Below are 19,418 nucleotides of genomic sequence, written 5' to 3'. Positions count from 1 at the left end.
TAAGGGAATTGCCCAAGGCCATACAGGTTGTCAGCAATAGAATGGAGATCATAATCTAGTTTTGGACTCTTATTCTAGAGCTGAACAGTGAGCTGAAACCAAGAAAATCAGCAGAAGTTCAAGGCCATATTGGGGGCCATTGGGGGGTCAACTGAGTGAGAGCACTAAGTGAACTGGACTAAGTTTTGCTCTCTAAAAACAAAACTGAGTTAGTTGCTAACCATTTACTCCTTAGCTTATACTCAAGATAAATACAATTTTTTGTAATAAAAAATACTTTCTAGACAGACACTGACCAATTCTCATGAGATTCTAGTAAAACAGAGGTAGCTATTAAGATCCTCATTTTACAGTAGAAATAGTCTCAAGCTGGGAGCCAGTTGCCCAATACTCAGCAGTGAGTCAGTGCCAATCCCAAAATAGAGGCTGGGCAAGTGAGCTCGTCTCCCACAATAGCCATGAAAACTTCCATGGGCCTAAGAGTCTTCTGGAATGAAGTCAGGGCATGGCCCCAAACACAGCCTGGACCACACTCTTTTCTGAGTTCTGCTGGCCTTAATCCTCACTTCATTCAGGTCTCTGCTCAGAAGTCTCCTCAGAGAGCCCCTCTCTGATGCTGCCCCCAATACAGTCACCCCCTAACATCTTCACCTCCTTTATTTTTCTTTACAACCTGTCACAACCTGAAATTAACTAGTTTAACAATTGTGTTCCCACTACGGGAGCTGAGTGAGGGCATGCGTTGTAATCACCACTGTATCCCTGGGGCTAGAATGGTGCCTGGAGCCTAGTAGGGACTCAGTAAATATTTGGGGAGAAAATGAATGAATGAACAAATGACATGCCCTTCCTAACCCCTGTGTGTTTGGCTTTGACAAGAATCAGCATCTCCAAAATTACCAAACACACTTGGGAGACTGAGGCTGAGGAGGCCTGCCTCATAAGCCCTCCACCTCCACAGAGAACTCCAATCACACCCCCAAGTCCAGGGCCTGGAGCTTGGAAAGGACACAGCCACACCGGAACATTCCACCTAGACCTCTGCCATTCCTAAATGTTACCAATTCATAATCTTTCACCTAGCCCAACATTACTATGGCTTACCCCTTCCCTGAGCCTCCACACCCACCTCCTCCCTCCTGTACCTCTAAACCCAATTACAGACCAACACCCACCATCCCCACTATTTCATTCCTAGGCTAGGTCCACCCATGCTGCCCCTGTTCTGTTCTTCCTCTAATCCCCTCACCACCTCATTTATACCAGGAACTAACTCCTCTGCATTAGTGACATACTCTGTGTTGAATAGCTCTAATATTGGTTAACTAACTGAGTAAATTCTATTTAAGAATATGAATGTTGAGGCACCTGGGTGGCCCAGTCAGCTAAGCATCTGGCTCTTGATTTTAGCTCAGGCCATGATTTCACAGTCATGAGATCAAGCCCTGTGTCAGGTTCTGAGCTGGGCATGGAGCCTGCTTAAGATTCTCTCTCTTCCTCTCCCTTTGCCCCTCCCCTGCACACACATTTTGTCTCTCAAAAAAAAAAAAATATATATATATATATATATATAAATAAATGTTAATGTCTATATAATTGGTTAAAAAAATTTAATTAGTAATCATGTGCTGCTCAATGAATAGTATTATTAAGAAAAGATTATTTGGATATAAACCCAATGTGCACAGTCAAAGGGGTCTCCACTGCAAAAAAGCAGGGAGTGAGCACATGCAAGGGTGACCTAGCATGGGATGACAACACTCCTGATGGCCCCCAGCTCCTCTAGGCTGAGGGCACCAAAACCTTTCACCTGCCATTTCCTAACCAAGGGAAGGACATAAACATTTGGCTCAGCCCCATTTCTGACCTCAAGGTGCTCCCTAAGCCTTACGATATAGACGCTGTCCCAACGCTGGAGTCCTGCCCACATTTCTGGTCTGCAGACAGTCCACCCTCAAAGCCAGTGGGTCTCAAAGTATGTTCCCTGGACCACTTGCATTTGGAATTCCTGTGATGGCTGTTAAGAATGCAGAATCCTGAACCCCACTCACCCTAGACCTACTGAATCAAAATCCCTGGCAATGGGGCTGGAAATATGAATTTTACTAGGCTCCCCTAACCCCTACCCATAATTCTTTGGCAAACCAATGTTCAAGTACCAATGCCCTATGAAGAGGTCACCTCACTTCCCAACACAAGCCCCTATGGCTCACCCTGAGAAGGAGGAGATTGCACACAGTTCTACGTCAAAGAAATAACTGGCTATGGTGCTAGGGCAGACATGCCCTTGAAAATCTTCCCTCTCTGTAGATTCACCCTTTCACCTTCTGAGATTCAGCCCTCCTAGAATTCCATGAGGCCTAAAGCTGCCTCCCAAACTACGGGTAGGGGGTGAGGCACGCAGGCTCAGATGGAAGCTGGCCTCATCCTGGCCTTGTAAGTCTTTCTCCAGATTAGCTGTATAGACGGGGTCCCTGCAGCTTATATTCAAGTAACACAGTTCATTAGAGCTAGGAGTTCCGAAACAGGATGTGGTGCCCAAGCCCTATTAATAATAAACAGTGTGCAATTCTCTGTTCTTACCCGCAGTTCACATGTAAATCTCACACACCTGGAGGGGAGTCTTCAGAGAAGGATTTGAAGGTTCATGGCCATCTCCAAGAGACATGACTAACCACATGCTGCTATCTCTATCTGGAGCCTGGAGTCAGCTCCCCGAACCCCCAGCTGCTGACTAAGTCTTTGCTCCAAACTGACAGAGGAGCTAGAACCCCAGAGCTGCCCCCCACCTGACTCTAAACATTATTAAGCCCTGAAAGAACTACCTCCTACCAAGCTCTTTGCCCAATTTCACCACTCCTCAAGGACACTGCACAGGCATCTTTGGGGACCAGAACTCCAGCCATGTTTCTATAGCACCAGTGTCCCTCCCAGCTCCACTGGACCATTGCTGAGGCCTCAGCGTGTCATGTAACTCAGCCCATCCAAATTTATGACAGAAAGGGCTTGTTCTGTCCTGCTACATCAAGCAGGATAGAGTATCAGTCATAGCAAATGCTTATGACCAGGATTCAGCAATGATTCAACTACAAAGATATAATAAGCAGTTCTTATTTTTCCTTATTTTTCTTATTATTCCTAATTTTTTTAGTAGGTGTACCCAGATTTTCCTATAGGAAACTATCCTTCCTCCAATTTCAGTCTGCAAGGTTTGAATAGAGCTGGTCCCACATCCTAGACCATGGGTGAGCACAGTCCATGGCACATTAGTCTCCCATGCCACAGTGATCAGTTCACTGATGGGCATAGGAAGAAGCCAGTCCAATCAAAGCGAATCCTAGAACTTTCCCTGGAACCCCTGGGAAAGAGAAGTTCTCTTCCTGCTGTAACTGCTGAGCTGGGAGAAATAAAAGTTTGGAGCAGCTGGATATTTTCTTGCCTCCATCTGTGAAGATCCTCCCTGAGAGAGTAACCAACACAGAGGAAAGCAGAGACAAGAGACAAAGAGAGAAACAGTCCTGATGATATTATTTGAACACAAGGATCAAACAAGACCGAAAGTCAATACTCTTAAACTTTTAAATAATGTGAGCAAATAACTTCTTTTGTTGATATGCTTGAACCCAGTTTGAACTGAGTAGCTACCATTTGCAGTGCACGGTCCTGACTGACACAATTAGACAAATGAATAATGAATAACAAATGGGCCCAAATGCTAAAGAACATTGTATTAAAAGTGCCCAGAAAATGAAATGTTGATGTACGCTCAATATTGCCATACAAGACCCCTCAGAGTCTGGTCTAAATACCCCCTTCTGAATCCCCTGAAGCAGCTATGCCCAACAACTAGCAGTTTCCGGTGTGTGCCTCTGTTTACATCAACACCCTTGGGCCAGACAGGCTTCTCTATGTACACTCTATATAGCTTATTTTTTTAGGTGAAATCTAGGCCCAACGTGGGGATTGACTCATGACCCCAAGATCAAGAGTCGTATGTTCTATGACTTAAAACTCCTGGAGTTTAAGCCAGCCAGGCGCCCCTATATAGCCTATTTTTAATGAGTCTTCTCCTCTATTAGATTTATAAGACTCTGTAAGCCAAGGGCTAGATTTTATTTCTCTCTCAATTCTTATTTGCTGGCCCACAGTATAGATTTAATATTTGTAGGATGGATGGATGGATGGATGGATGGATGGATGGATGGATAGGTAAGTGGACAGAAGGAAACTACACATGCAGTGCAGTCCTGTACCTGGTCCTGAAGGCCAAGAGGATTTGCCTATTTTACATCATACTGTCCACATCTACATTTCTCTTCTAACTGCCATGCGAATAAATAACAACGAGCTCCAAGACCCAGTGACCTGAAATGAAGTGTGTGTATAGAGAACTGTATTATCCAGTGATTCTCCAAATTGGTAACCCGGGCCCACGATATTTACCCTAAGCCCTCCCACTTGAGATGTTACAGTACAAAACATGGTGGTTGTTCTCCACCTTAATTTGCTTTAGCACATCTTCCATCTCCTTGCCAGAGACGAAACCTGGCTTCCCCTAACAAAACACCACTTCCCTCTTCAATGAGGTCTGCTCTGATTCTCACTTCCCACTGGGCCACGAGCAGGGTCAGCATTTGTGCTCACTGTCCACTGCCACATCCTGACCAGGCTGTTTCCCTAAAGGCTCCTTATCAACACCCCTTTCCAAACATTTTCCATCCCAACCCACAGGACCCCATCCTGGCCTCCTTATGACCTCCATGTCATTAACCAAAAGTCAAAGATCAGCCTAGGCTTAGAGATTTTTCTGAGCATTCCCTGGTTCTGATCACTTAGAAACATGTGAACTGGCACTGGTCCTAATCCTCACCCAAGGTATTCAAATGTTGAGGCATAAAAGTTATCCCTATTATGACAGGGCAAAAGTGATCACATACGTGTTCCAGACTTCTCCCTTCACCAGCTGCCACAGAGGAATCTGGACTGCCAGGCCTGTTCCTTGGGCTTTTATGACACAAATCCAGAGGGAGAGGGGAAAAAAATAAGAGATCCTCCAGCTGAGAGTGGAGAGGAGTTTTAAAGCCAAAGGTGAAGAAGGAACTACCATAGATTGGCCTATACTCTTCCAGGAAGCCCTCTCTGATTGCCTTTTTTCTCTGGTCTGACTTAATGCCCCTTCTGTAAGCAGAACTCCATCATATTACCTATACTGAAACATTGATATTATTACCCTATACTGAAGCACTGATTTGCCTATCTTTCTCCTCTGACTGTGATTTTGTTGTCAATAGGGAACAAGAACTCATTAATCTTTGTAAACTCAGTGCATGGTAGAGAGTGGGGTCATTCATTCAATTGACCTTGAGTGCTATGTCCACTAACACCACATTCCAAGAATTATTCACTGGGCATCTGCCCCTCCCTTAATTCCCCAAACACCAAAATTCCCTTGATATCTACCCCAGACAAACCTGAGCTTACTCTACATGACACATGATCTCCTGAATATCAGTAAGCTCTTACTTGACCCTGAACCTGAATTATTATATGCATACCTGCCAGCAGGTAATTTTTATAGATCCTTGAATATCTCCTCAGAAACAGCTACAATGCAACTTTTGGTTTGATTGTGTTTTAAAGTCATAACAATATCAGCACTCCTATAATTACTGTGGCCTTAAAGCTTTCCACAAAAGTTAAACATAATAACAGAATGACTACCCTTACAGCTTGCAGAGGATACGTAGGTTGCCTGAATGATATTTTTTTTCATAGCAAAGGAGACTTATACAAAAATGGCCTCTCCGGGGGCTCCTGGCTGGCTGTTGGTAGAGCATGCAACTCTTGATCTCAGGGTCATAGGTTCAAACCCCACACTGGGCCTAGAGCTTACTTTAAAAAGAAAAAAAAAAAAAGCCTCTCCAAAATAACTTAAGGTGGCTTATAGTCTCAGAGATATTATAAAATGCAAAACAGTAACAACAAAAAGTAATAAAATAAGGTCTAAGTAATTAAAGTAGGAGACTATGTCACTGAAACCTAGGCTAAGGAAAGCTAATGCATAAGCTTCCTGACAGCCAAAGCAAAGGCAGAAGTACAATAAGTTGGCTAAGAAAAGAAAGTAAACCAGCATTTATTAGCCCTCTTTAGTGTACATTCATTTTTCCTTTTGTCTAGTGCCTTCCCTTTCTGGGAAATGCTCTCCCAAGTCCTACTCAAATCATGTGGTTCAAATAGAAGCTCTTACGTTTTTACCAATCTCCCCTCCTTTGCCCTGCCCTCCGCCCCTGCTTTTGGCCAACCTTGAACTCCTAAACTAAACTGGGCTGATCACTGTGCCCCACCTCCCGGACACAACGATTGGTCTAGGATTGGGTAAGAGAATGGAACAGAGTCTTTCCTGGGGGCTTTTCAAACTGAAGCCAGCCCCTCAGTTTCTCTCTGGAACCAACTGAAAAGGAGCGAGTCTTAGAGCTGCCAAGGAGCAGACCCCCAACCATGTGGCAGAAGTACATCTGAGAAATCCCACCTTAGAAAGAAGCCAAGTGAGAGTCGAAAGAAAGCACCCTGACTGCATTCAAGGCCCTGGTTCCTCTTCTCCCTGAGCTCTGCTGCATCCCGGCCCTTCCTATGAATTGGCTATGTGGCCAAATACCTTCCTCTTTTGCCAAAGCTGATTTGACCTCAGATTCTATTCCTTGCCATCAAAAGAACACTGACTAATATAGGAACATTGAGCAATGTGACGGATGGTGAGCTCCAAGGCAGTTTTACCAAAAACATACATGTTCTTCATATGGGCAGCTCTTCTCATGGACTGTTTAGTGTTTGCTATATTAGAATCTACTCTGCAAAGGCATTTTCATGAATGGACAGTTACATATCTGTGTACTTGGCATAGGGGTAAAGTTCAGAACTTAAGATGTCAATGATGAGTGTTTGTGTTGTGTTTTAGTTGAGAGCTCCATGCAGCATTATTCAAAACAGGAGAAGAATGGACTTTCTAGTCTTGAGTGAAAGAAGACCCACATGCCCTAGACACCAGGGGTGGAGATGACAGAGATGATATTTTATTAAAAATTCAAAGGACCTACATGCACTTCTGCCTTGAGGCAGCAATTCCTGCCGAGTACCTTCCAATCCTAAAAAAAAAAAAAAAAAAAAAATGGTCTGCAGGAGTCTCTATGTAGGCATAGCACATTTGTGTCCAGATGGTCATGTGAGTAACCTGCTGAATCCACAACATTCTGAAGCATTCTGGATTTTTAACTGATCCTTCAAATCTTTCCTATAATGACCACGCTTTATCATCCTTCCCTTTTTTAAAGTTATGCAATAGCCTCCTAACTCTGTGAGGACTTCCTGCTCTGACCAGGATGCTGCCTATCAGTGACTGAACCTTCAGGAGGAATGTCAAGTTTTTATGGATATCAAATATGTAGTAGGTGTCTGCCGAATGTCAGCCATTGCAATGGTGTCAAGGACCCTCCCATAGCTCACATTCCCAGCCAGTTTCTAGACCATGCATGATGGATGATGCTTACATGCCACACAGTCTCACATGTATACCAGAGCCACTCAAAGTCTGAAGGGAGAAGAGAAGTAAAAGTGCAAAATAATTGTCCTCTTGCCTGTAAGATCTCAGGATCATTATCTCTGATGCCTATGAGACAGGAATCATGGAATTCTCTAATATCTGTATATTTTTCATGATACCTTAACCCTTACTCTGCACCTAATGCAGGACAGGCACATAGTAGCTGCATATAATGGATCCTTGTCAGTTTTTGGTTGCCCAGCATCTGAAACCCTCCCGAGGTATGGCAAATTCTCCCTCTAAATGAGATGTGGTGTGTGGCAGAAGCACTTCCTGATCCAGAAGCTGCAAAGGCCCAAGGCACACTTTCCCAACTTCTGTCACAGCTATTGCATTAACATGCGTAACTCAGCTTTGACCAATTAGATAAACTTACCCCAGGCTAGGAACTGGGAGCTGGAAATGCAAAGAAGCAGAGACAGAGGAGAACCAATTCTGGTGGAAGCAGCAGCCTCCAGTTTCCAGGAATTGCAAGGGAGACAGTGCCAGTGGCCAGAGCTGTGCTAGCCTTGGCCTCCAGGATCCTGCAACAGCGGGGGAATTCTCCCCAGATGGGTTCTGGGTGGCTTTAAGCTGTGGTCCTGGCCACGACCTGGCCTCCCTGGCTCCTGTCTGTTTTCGGAGTTTGGCCTTCTGAGGGATTCTGTGAGTTACCTACATAAATCTTCAAAAAATCCAGTTGATTGCTCTTCCTTAGAATGAAGAAATCTGACTTGTTATCATGCATAAAATGTTTAGGCAAAAAAATTCATAAATGATCTATTTTATTACATGTATTTCACAAACTTTACTGGGATGGATAGACACAAATCAGTAGCTTCACTGTGTTGTATAACAGCACTGAACCTCAGAGAGGCCAAGCAATTTCTCCAAGATTTACACAGCCAGTAAGTGGCAGGGTATAGACTCAAATGCCAGTGACAAGGTTCTAAGATGGTGTTCTTTCCATTATACCAAGCAGTTACTGGTTCCTGCCCCAATGATGTCCTACAGGTCCTTGAGGCCCTATGCTTTCAAAGCATACTGTCTCTTCACCTCACATCCTGACCTACTTCCTTATTTCTTATTTAATCCTTTGACCCAGACTGGTGCCCTAAGGCATGCTGAGTCTTCAATGCTATGGGGATCTGTCAGCTCAGCCCCCAGATGCAAATTGGCTTGAATGTTCCCATAGTGTTCTGCCTGTGTGTGTGTGTGTGTGTGTACGTGCACATGGAGGCAATAACTTTTACACTTTCTCCTCACCTACAGCTTACATAGACTATACTAGTGTATGGTAGAGAGGGAAAGTTAATAGTCTTGCACAGTTAATGTCCCAACAGCCACATTTCTGCCTGATAGAAAGGTCTGCTCTCAGTTTGGATCCCAATGGGGAAACCATTCTTGCTATCAAAGTGAGTTCCCTGGAGGGTGAAATGGAGACAATGCTATCCACTAGTTGTTACCTAATTGTTGATATTGTGGAAATCCAGCAAAGTTCCTGGCATGCAGTAAATACTCAAAAAATATTGTCCTTTCCAGATCCCAAACTGCAGAAATACTTATTCCAAATATGTTTATCACCACATCATTTATAAAAACAAAAATATTAGAAGTAACCTATATTCACAATGAATGATTTTCATATTATGCATCTATTAAAAATGGTAGCTAAATAAATAAATAAGAGTTATGAAAACTATAGGGGAAAGATTATAATGAAACAAGATGCAAAGCAAGATGCAAAAGTGTATCTAAACTAATTTTACAAGTATGTAAAATATTCATATGAAACAAAGTAGAATAATAACACCTAAACGAAAACAAACTTTATCAGAAAAGTCCCATAATCCCCTGTCCCCAAAATCTTGCAGTCAGATGTGCTCTGACATTCAGAATTGTTTGAATATTACCATATCTTGAATATTATATAGCACCGCCAGCATTCCTATATCCAGAGCACTAGTACTCCAGCAATGAATATATGCATAATGGAATAAACAGACTCCAAGTAGCCTCTTCTCAGTTCAGGACAGATGTCTCCATCAGACATGTGCAGCTCAAGTCACAAATTTGTCTGCCAAATAAGTTCTAAAAACTTTCTCATTTATCAGCACTTGGGGGATTTTAGAATTGCTGATAAGAAATTATAGACCTATAGTACTTAAATATTTTTTTAATGCTTACTTATTTTTGAGAGACAGAAGAAGTCAGAGTGCGAGCAGGGGAGCAGCAGAGAGAGGGGGAGACACAGAATCCAAAGCAGGCTCCTGGCTCTGAGCTGACAGCACAGAGCCCGACACAGGGCTTGACCCCACAAACCAAGAGATCATGACCTGAGCCAAAGTCGAATGCTCAACTGACTGAGCCATCCAGGTGTCCTGGTCTATAGTACTTAAATATTAACCACCACATTGATTCTACTAAATGAACAAGACTAAAAGCATAAAATGCAGGACCCAATGCTCGAAGTACAGTCACCAGTTCACTTGATCAGGCATACCCACTGTGGCAACAGCAATACTCAATGCTTTCACCATTAGCAAGATTTCTAATCCAGACCCAGATGGCCTTAACTCATTCTTGTTTTCCTTAGCACTTACTCTCTCACCTGTGCTTGCCGGCTCCCTTGTAGACCCCTTACACCATTATGCAGAAAAAGCAAAGGATTATAACCTCTACACATGGTTTAAGAGTAGCCTCTCAGGGCGCCTGGGTGGCTCAGTCGGTTGAGCGTCTGACTTCGGCTCAGGTCACGAGCTCACAGTTCGTGAGTTCAAGCCCCGTGTCGGGCTCTGTGCTGACGGCTCGGAGCCTGGAGCCTGCTTTGGATTCTGTGTCTTCCTCTCTCTCTGACCCTCCTCCGCTCATGCTCTGTCTCTCTCTTAAAAATAAAAAAATATTAAAAGAAAAAAAGGGTAGCCTCTCACCCTACTTGCTGCCATACAGTAATTAGTTAATATATAATAATAATATTAATAGATTGGGCCCAGAATGCCATTCCCATTCCTGACCTGTGCTTGATTTTTGTAGCCAGTGGTCAAAATCCCCTCATCATGGACTCAGGGAACCAGACCCAAAGACCAGGGTACTGAGGTACAAGCAGGAGCCAAGGTCCAGGCAGATTTGGGGCAGCAGCAGCAACAAAGGAGCTTGCTATCGACTCAGCCTCAGCCTGGAAGCTCTTTTATTCATATGGGAAGGCCAGTCATCTGGTAGGACTATGAGGAGCCTGATGATCCCTCCCTACATCACCACTCCTTCCCTCAGCCACCCCTGAAATCGCAACACGATTGCCCTCAGGGGTCAGCCTCACCTATGGAGTGTGCCATATCTGCAATGATTTGTTCCCTGCCCCCCCAAAATGGCGAGAGCCACTGGTTTAGATGGAGATCCTATGGGAGGTGGGTTCAGCATGTAGGATGCACAACCGGTTCCAAAGACTTTGATTTGGGGACATGTCCAAAGGCATAACACAAATGGCAGCTTTCTTAGTGGTCTTTTTTTTTTTTTTTTTTAAATTTTTTGTAAATGTTTTTATTTATTTTTGAGACAGAGAGCGACAGAGCATGAACGGGGGAGGGTTAGAGAGAGAGGGAGACACAGAATCGGAAGCAGGCTCCAGGCTCTGAGCTGCCAGCACAGAGCCCGACACAGGGCTCGAACTCAAACACTGGGAGATCATGACCTGAGCCGAAGTCGGACGCTCAACTGACTGAGCCACCCAGGCGCCCCTTAGTGGTCTTTTAAAACACACTACTAGTTTTATAACATTTTAAAAAACAATTACTATGAATATTAAATTATGCTTTCCTTGATTTTCCTGCTAGGATAATATTCAGACACCTTGACATTTGGCTGTTGACATTTAATGTATGTCGCGAGCTACTTTTTCAGCTTTATTCTCCCTTGCGACTTTCTCAGCCTCAACTCTATGTATTTTCCCAACTTCCTCATTCCACTCAAGACTTCTAAATAGGCCCCCAAAGGGAACTACATTGTCTGAGTTACTAATATAGTCCCTGTTTATAGCCACCATGGTTATATATGCAGGTAGACAATAGCTGGGCAGCAGGTCCAGAGAACATGTGTAAAATGATGTCAGTGAGGAAGATTCTGGGGGAAAATGGAACTGGTAGATTCTTTGATGCACTAGACCACATGAAAGATCATGGTGAGAAGATGTGAGCAAAAGATAGTCCCACAACTAAGCAAATGGAAAAAACAATGAATTATTAACTTTAGGAAAGACAAAAAGCTTTACATGAAACAAAATGTAATCATTTCACACAACTTGGTTCAACAAGAAAAATGTTTTCATGAACATCATGCAAATTCTTAATACAAACTTATCCAGGAAAAATGTGAAAACATTATACTGAGAGAGTGTAGTAAAGGTCAGTGTATGGTAAGGGAGCTAGGAGTAAGTGCTAAGTCCTTATCAGACATACTAGGAAATCAGTAAATGATGTCTAACGTTGAGAAATCAAGAAAGAGTAGCATAAGCATATTTTGAAGAAATATAAATATAATACCAGAAGAAATAGCTAAACATAAAAAATGGTGACTTTTGGTGAACAATACTGAAGGGTAGAAGAGGTGAAGAGGAATTTTTGTTTTTTCATTATAAGTCTTTAAATACTATTTGACTCTTCGTTAACTATCTGCATGCAGTACTTTGACAAAAATAAATTTTAATTTTAAAAAATATATATCTGAAAATTTGGCGTATGTGGGTGGTTCATTTGGTTAAGCAACAGACTTCTTGATTTCAGCTCAGGACATGATCTCACGGTTCATGAGTTCAAGCCCCACATCAGACTCTGTGCTGAGCATGGAGCCTGCTTGGGATTCTCTCTCTCCGCCTGTCTCTACCTGTCACCTGCTCACACATGCACTCCCTGTCTCTTGCTGTCTCTCCCTCAAAATAAATAAACATTTAATATATATATATATATATATATATATATGTGAAAATTTGAAAGGCCGTGAAGCGACAGTTCACAGAAAAGAACTACAGACAATCCTTAAACATACAAAAAGACGTTTGAGCTTATTCAAAATGAGAGAAATGCAAATTAAAACAAAACTGAGATACTGTTTCTCATCTGTCATACTGGGAAAAATCCCAAAGTTGGAAGCCATCCTCTTTCGGCAAGCCTGTCAGGAGTTCAAAATGACTGAACCCCTATAAAGGCAGATCTGGCATATATATCCACTTAAACTGCAGATGCATTTCTGCTTAACTCAGCAAACCCTCTTCTAGAAATGCACCCCCAGGTATTCCTGCACACATATAAAAATGACATATGTATAAGGTTATTCATTACAACATTGTTGTATGGCAAAAGATTAGAAACAAGGGGCGCCTGGGTGGCTCAGTTGGTTAAGCGTCCGACTTCAGCTCAGGTCACGATCTCACTGTCTGTGAGTTCGAGCCCCGCGTCGGGCTCTGGGCTGACGGCTCAGAGCCTGGAGCCTGCTTCTGATTCTGTGTCTCCCTCGCTCTCTGCCCCTCCCCCGCTCACACTCTGTCTCTCTCTGTCTCAAAAATAAAATAAATGTTAAAAAAAAAAAAAAAAGATTAGAAACGATCCAAATGTCTGTCAACAGGGGACTGGTTAAATAAACTGTGGTTTAGTCACTCCATGGAAAATATTTATGTTCTCAATGAATAAAGAAAAAGTGTACAAAATTTAATTGCCAGCTTCCAGGCCCTCCAAAGCAAAGAGGGCTGTGTCAGAAGCCTCTCAGACAGAGTAGGCTCTCTGCCCTTCCTAAGTATGAGCATAAGAGGAACTTGGCTCCCTAGCCCTTTCAAAACCTTAGAAACTAAGCAAAACGGGTGGTGAGGCAATGTCAGACTTCATGTCAGTCCTAAGTCCAAATCCCACTTGGTCACTTTATTCACCGAGACACTCCGGGCTTTCATTCCTCATCTGTAAATGGGGATAAAATTCCCTACCTCGCAGGGCTGCCGTGGGATGGTGTATGGGACACAGGTGGCACAGAGCTTTACTCTCACTAAGTGCTCAACAACAGAAGTTATTATTAATAGCAGTTAATAGCAATCCCGGAAAAAAGAATTCTGTCTCCAAGACTGTGTTCACTATAGGAGGAAAGTCATCCTGGAAATACCAAGATAAGAATCAAAAGTTGCTGCTCTGAAGAAAAGAAGGAATTTCCCTACGTGACCAGGCAGTTTTGGAAGAGAGTCTTCAACCATAGGCACACATGCACACTGTGTGGGTGCCTCCAGCATCTCATGGCCACCACCACCTTTGAGGGCTGGTACACACTTTCCCTAAGTATCCTACATCAGCAGGGTGGGAAGGACCTGGGCCTAAACACCTTCCATTTAGGATGAGAAACCCAAGGACCAGAGGAATCATGATGTGCTTGAGAGCACACAGACAGCGGTCCTGTTCCATAGGCAGGCTGAGCCACTAACTAAATTGCTAATCAGGCGTACATTTGTATGACTGCCATTTTCCAGTGATTCAAAAGAGAATCAATAAATCTAAAAATGGGTGCTAAGTACATTGAGCTAAGTTGACTTTCATTCACTTCTGAAAGTGGTTGTTGATCAATGTGAAAGATACAACCAATACCGGGGGGGTGAGAAATGTTTATCTGTATCATCCCAACTTTATGGCTGTACCTACATGTTACCTGTTATATACTTCCTCTGGAATGGAGCTCCAAATTTAGTGGCAATTTGTATTACAGTAAAAACAAGGATTTCTAGGGGCGCCTGGGTGGCGCAGTCGGTTAAGCGTCCGACTTCAGCCAGGTCACGATCTCGCGGTCCGTGAGTTCGAGCCCCGCGTCGGGCTCTGGGCTGATGGCTCGGAGCCTGGAGCCTGTTTCCGATTCTGTGTCTCCCTCTCTCTCTGCCCCTCCCCCGTTCATGCTCTGTCTCTCTCTGTCCCAAAAATAAATAAAAAACGTTGAAAAAAAAAATTAAAAAAAAAAACAAAAAACAAGGATTTCTAGAATGTGCCCAATCCCTACTCCAGCAATGATTACATTTGTAATGTTGGATTTCCATTTCCTCATCTGTAAAAGGGGACATCAGCCACCTCACCGCAGTGCTGCAAAAATAAAATCAGATACTATGTCTGTCTGGCACATGGCTGGCGCTACTTCCCACAAACCCAGGTGTCCCCTTGCCTTGTTTACATAGGGGACCTAATCAATCCCACAACAATCCATTGACACTGCTCTCTGAATTCCAAGTAAAAATTTCCCTCTAAGCATCTCAGAAAAAGTAAAAAGATAAAATACTTTTCATGATGTTTACATAGATAAATAGTTTTTAATTTCCTCAGAACCAAGAGTTAAGAAGAATCTCATTAAAAGGAATTCTAGAGGCACCTGGGTGGCTCAGTCGGTTGAGCAACCAACTTTGGCTCAGGTCATGATCTCTCAGTTCGTGGGTTCGAGCCCCATGTCGGGTTCTGTGCTGACAGCTTGGAGCCTGGAGCCTTTGGATTCTGTGTCCCTTTCTCTTTCTGTCTCTCCCCCACTCGCACTCTGTCTCTCTCTCTCAACAATAAATGAATATTAATAAATAAATAAATTAGCTTTAAAAAAAAAAGAAATTCTAAATCTACTTCTTTTTCAAGTTCCCCAGATACCTTCTTCATCACCATTTCTCTTTGGGACTGTTTCCCACCATGTCTACATTGATCTGGAGATCTCTGGATCCAGCCCTCCTCACTGGTTCCTGATTTTCCCACATTCCTATCCCAGGCATTTGCTCATGGTAAACAATAAATGATTCTAAGCTGAACCAAACAGAATGAAGTGAAGATTTTCAACAAACACATACTGAGCATCCACTATACCCTAGGCACTGTGTAAGACCCTTTCCCTCTCATATTTAATTATCACAACAATCCAGAGAGGTAATCATCATTATCCCCAATGTACAGATAACAAAACAGAAACTCAGAGCATGAAGTGACTTGCCTCAAGTCTCACTGTCAGGAAGGGAAGAGAGGGATGGAACCCAGGTCTCAGAGTGTGTTACATTTGGGAGCCTCTCCCTGCTAAAGCACCTTTGTTACTACGTTCTTTTCCAATCCACCCTCTGCATAACCAGATGCCCCTAATTTTCAGCAAGTCATTTGATAACTCCAAAAGAGGGGCCACAACATTGGTGAAGAAAGACAACATCATGTTTCCAACACACTAGTCAGACCAAGCGGGAAAAAAATCCCCATGACTTCAGTAATTTTCCATCCTCTGAAACAATGACACATATACAGAAGATTCACCATAAACATAAACATTGCTTTCAAATGACACCAATCTCTCTTTTAATATACCTTAAACAAATCTAAAATCTAAGGCTTAATAGCTTCCTTTCTTGTATCTGGAATAGACACATGAACCTAAATAGATACACAAAACGTACTTGCAACAACAGTCAACTAGTTAGATTGGGCTATCACATCAATACCGATTTTCCTTACAACCTGCACCCAATCTGACTGCAATCCTAGGCATGCTGACCTGAAATAGTTGCTGGCCGCGGCAAGGACCACGCGGTGGCAGGAGAATTCCTGAATGTCCACACACAAGACGACATCTGTCAGAGCATTTTCCACGCGGAGGGTATCCAGGCCATTCTGCAGAATTAAGGAGAGTCCCGTGTCATCGAATTTTACCTTATCCCCATTTAAGATTTCTACCAGGTCTCCTCTTTTCTGGGAGGCCTCATCCGTAGAAGGTGCCAGCGGCCCTTCCAAACTCTTCTCTACCACGTCGCCCATGGTCCAGGCGCCCCCCTGTCCTGCCATAAACATCCAGACTGAAGGAGCGCCCAAGTTTCAGGCAGGTCACATTGCAGAAGTTGAGCGGATTTCCTGTGCAGAGCCCTCCACTTATCACCAGCTGTCACACACACACAACAGGAAGTCTCGTACTTTCTCATCCTGTTACTACAAACGCTAGTAACTTCTATTCTTCTTCTTTTTGTGAGTCAACAAAAGGTTGGAAATTACTTAGAAGAGGTGTGTATAAAGGGGCTCCAGAGGAGAAGGGGTGGCTTCCCAGAGTCTGCTATTAGTGCTGTGAGCTATTTTGGTCCATCTCCCCCTCATATCCGTGAGCAGGAAGCTTCTGATTCTGGTTATTACATTCATACCTCTGGTGCTTTTATAATGCAAGTTGTCAATGATAGGATGTGCAGGGAACATTCTACATTCTTCCCCCTCCCTCTTCTCAGGAGTGTGAGACCCCATGATAAGCCCCCACACAGTCCCTTGGGAACTTTGGAAAACCCACTTATCGCTGGCATTCTTGTTTATATCAGCATTGCACATGTTCTGTCTTTGTCTTCCTCCCTGCTCAGGGGAAAACAATGTCATTGCAAATGTTAATGTTCCCCCCTACCAAGAAAGTCTATTGTTTCAGATATGTCTTTGTGGACAGAGAACAAATGATCTCCAGAAACTCCATCCCCAGGGTCTTCTCTCTTAGAAGACTAATCAGAGTAGGTCAACACCAGATTACCCTAGCAAGTCTCAAATTGGCCTAATCTCACTCAGCATCTATTGGCCATGCATCTAGTGGTACACCATGAAGCATCTTCATTACCTCTGCAGGTCTCTATTAAGTGATAATAATCATCTTTTAATAAACTCCCACTATATTATAGACTAGAGAAGTTAATTCACTCTAATGTATTCTAACCTTTATAAGAATCCAGTGGGGCAGATATGATTGTCCTCATTTTACAGAGAAGGAAACTGAAGCTCTGCCCAAGTGAGTGGCAGGACCCAGATCTGTTTGGCTTCAAAGCCCCTGTTTCCTCCACCACCATCAGGCTACCCAGAGCTGTAATATCATGTTGATCCTGACCCCCGCATCTCCCACAGAAGGAATGGTAGGGCTTGCTTGCCATGGTTGCACCAGTCCACAATACCTAACCAAAGTGGCCTCTGTTGTCTGGCTCCTGCTTTCATGTACAGACAACACTAGTGTGTTGGTCTGACTATACTTTCTAGCAGTGGGGAACACTGGCTGTCCCCTTGATCAACAGGGAGTCCCAATCCATTCTCTGCCCTGGTCAGTGGTGACTGAGCCTCCTCCACGGGTCCCAGTTCTGCCTCAGCTCTTCCTCTCTTCCATAGATACTTATTCCTAAGGTCAAGGTCTTTCATATCTCCCCTCCCACCAGACTTGTGCTTTATCCAGAGCTCTGTCAATCAAGATGCTTTGGCTTCAACAACAGAATAGTCCATCAAAAGTGGTTTAAACAGGGGTGCCTGGGTGGCTCAGTTGGTTAAGGGTCAACTTCAGCTCAGGTCATGATCTCACAGTTCGTGAGTTCGAGCCCCACATCAGGCCCTCTGCTGTCAGCGCAGAGCCCACTTCGGACCCTCGTCTCCCTCTCTCTCTGTACCTCCCCTGTTCTCTGTCTCTCTCTCTCAAAAATAAATAAGCATTAGAAAAAAAATTTTAAGTGGTTTAAACAATATAAGTCTCATACTATAAGAAGGCAAATGTATGCAGTCTCAGGTTAATCCAGAAGCTCAGTGATGTCATCAATGACACAGAATTTTTCCATTTTCCCACTCTGTCACATTCTCAGTGTGACGGAGATGCCCCCTTATGATCACATAATAGCTGCCACAATACTAACCAGTCCAAAAGCAGGAAGAAGGGAAGTCCTCTTCTCCTTCATCTCTTTCTTTTTACCACAAAGAAAATATTTCCTAAAATCCCCATTAAGCTTCTCCTGGGTCACTAGACTACCTGAGATCTAACTCTAGGAAATACAAATGGAATAACATGATTGGCTTGCACCAAACATGATTCATCTGCTGGCTCCAGTCCCCTTTCCCCAAGATCAAGGAGTAGATACCTGATAGCCAAACAAAATCAGGGTCTGTTAGCAGAGAGGAGAGGGAAGGGCTGGTATATAGTTGACCTCCTGTGCCCATCACAGGGACGAACACACCTTGACTCTTCCTGCAGGCCTCAACTGGAAGGAACTCAGCACTTTCATCCCCATGACTCCAACCACCACCTCTGGTAGAGCTGAGGACAACACATGACCCAATCTCTCTCATGAAATCTTGTCCCCCAGAACCTCTCAAAGTATGAACAACCCTGGCCATATTCAGCTCCACTCCAACTCCCCCTCAAATAAAACGAAATAAGAATAAAATTCAATTCTCCATTCATGATGGATCCTGTTCACCAATCTCCCTTATTATTTTTCACATACCTTCCAAGTCCACCTACCCCATTCCCTTGACATAAGCAGATAACTGTTACCTTTTCCCCAACCCCACATTTTCCTAGTAGGGATGTATTCACAGACTTGTACTGTAGGTGTGGTAATACCTACAATTAGATTTAGTGCAAACGTAAAAAACACAACCAGTTTGGCATCCATGTCAACCTGGATATGCTCTGAGATTTAGCATTAACCGACAAATATTCTTTATAGATATTCTTTATAGCCACAAAATGTACAAGCCACTGGCAAAAGCTTTAATACTGGGAAAACAATCTAATTATATCTTATTAGGCTAGTTAGTTGGCTTTATAATGCTTATAAGGAATAGATTCTGTCTCCATACAAATGGGTAGCTTCACTCAATGGAAATCTCTATTCCTAAAACCACAGATTGCCCCTTCTGACCCCAATCAACTTTCTTCTCTAACACAACTTATCATGATAGAAACAAGTGTTAAGTCAGCTACAAAGGAAAAGCCACTGTTCTGTCATGTTAACTTAATGCTACTAAAGGTCTCATTTATAGAGTATCGACTATGCTTCAAGAACTATGAGAGTCATTTTATGAACTCTGATGAGCTTAAT

General features: G+C 43.3%; 1 protein-coding gene across 2 annotated transcripts in view; it reads right to left on the bottom strand.

Moving 5' to 3' along the window:
- KLHL6 (kelch like family member 6) overlaps positions 1 to 16,429 on the bottom strand; it is a 95,613-nt gene extending 79,184 nt beyond the window's left edge. For both annotated transcript variants that reach the window (XR_006207087.1, XM_042955001.1), the window contains exon 1: positions 16,097 to 16,429. Coding sequence is in view for 1 of the 2 variants with exons in the window: in XM_042955001.1 (XP_042810935.1) it covers positions 16,097 to 16,389 (293 nt within the window). In the remaining variant the exon portion in view is untranslated. The remainder of the gene's footprint in view (positions 1 to 16,096) is intronic.
- Positions 16,430 to 19,418: the final 2,989 nt, after the last annotated feature.

This window comes from Panthera leo, chromosome C2 (genome assembly GCF_018350215.1).
Source record: "Panthera leo isolate Ple1 chromosome C2, P.leo_Ple1_pat1.1, whole genome shotgun sequence".
Classification (NCBI taxonomy): domain Eukaryota; kingdom Metazoa; phylum Chordata; class Mammalia; order Carnivora; family Felidae; genus Panthera; species Panthera leo.
Note: the sequence above shows the minus strand (reverse complement) of the source record. Positions and strands in the feature narration are given on the sequence as shown.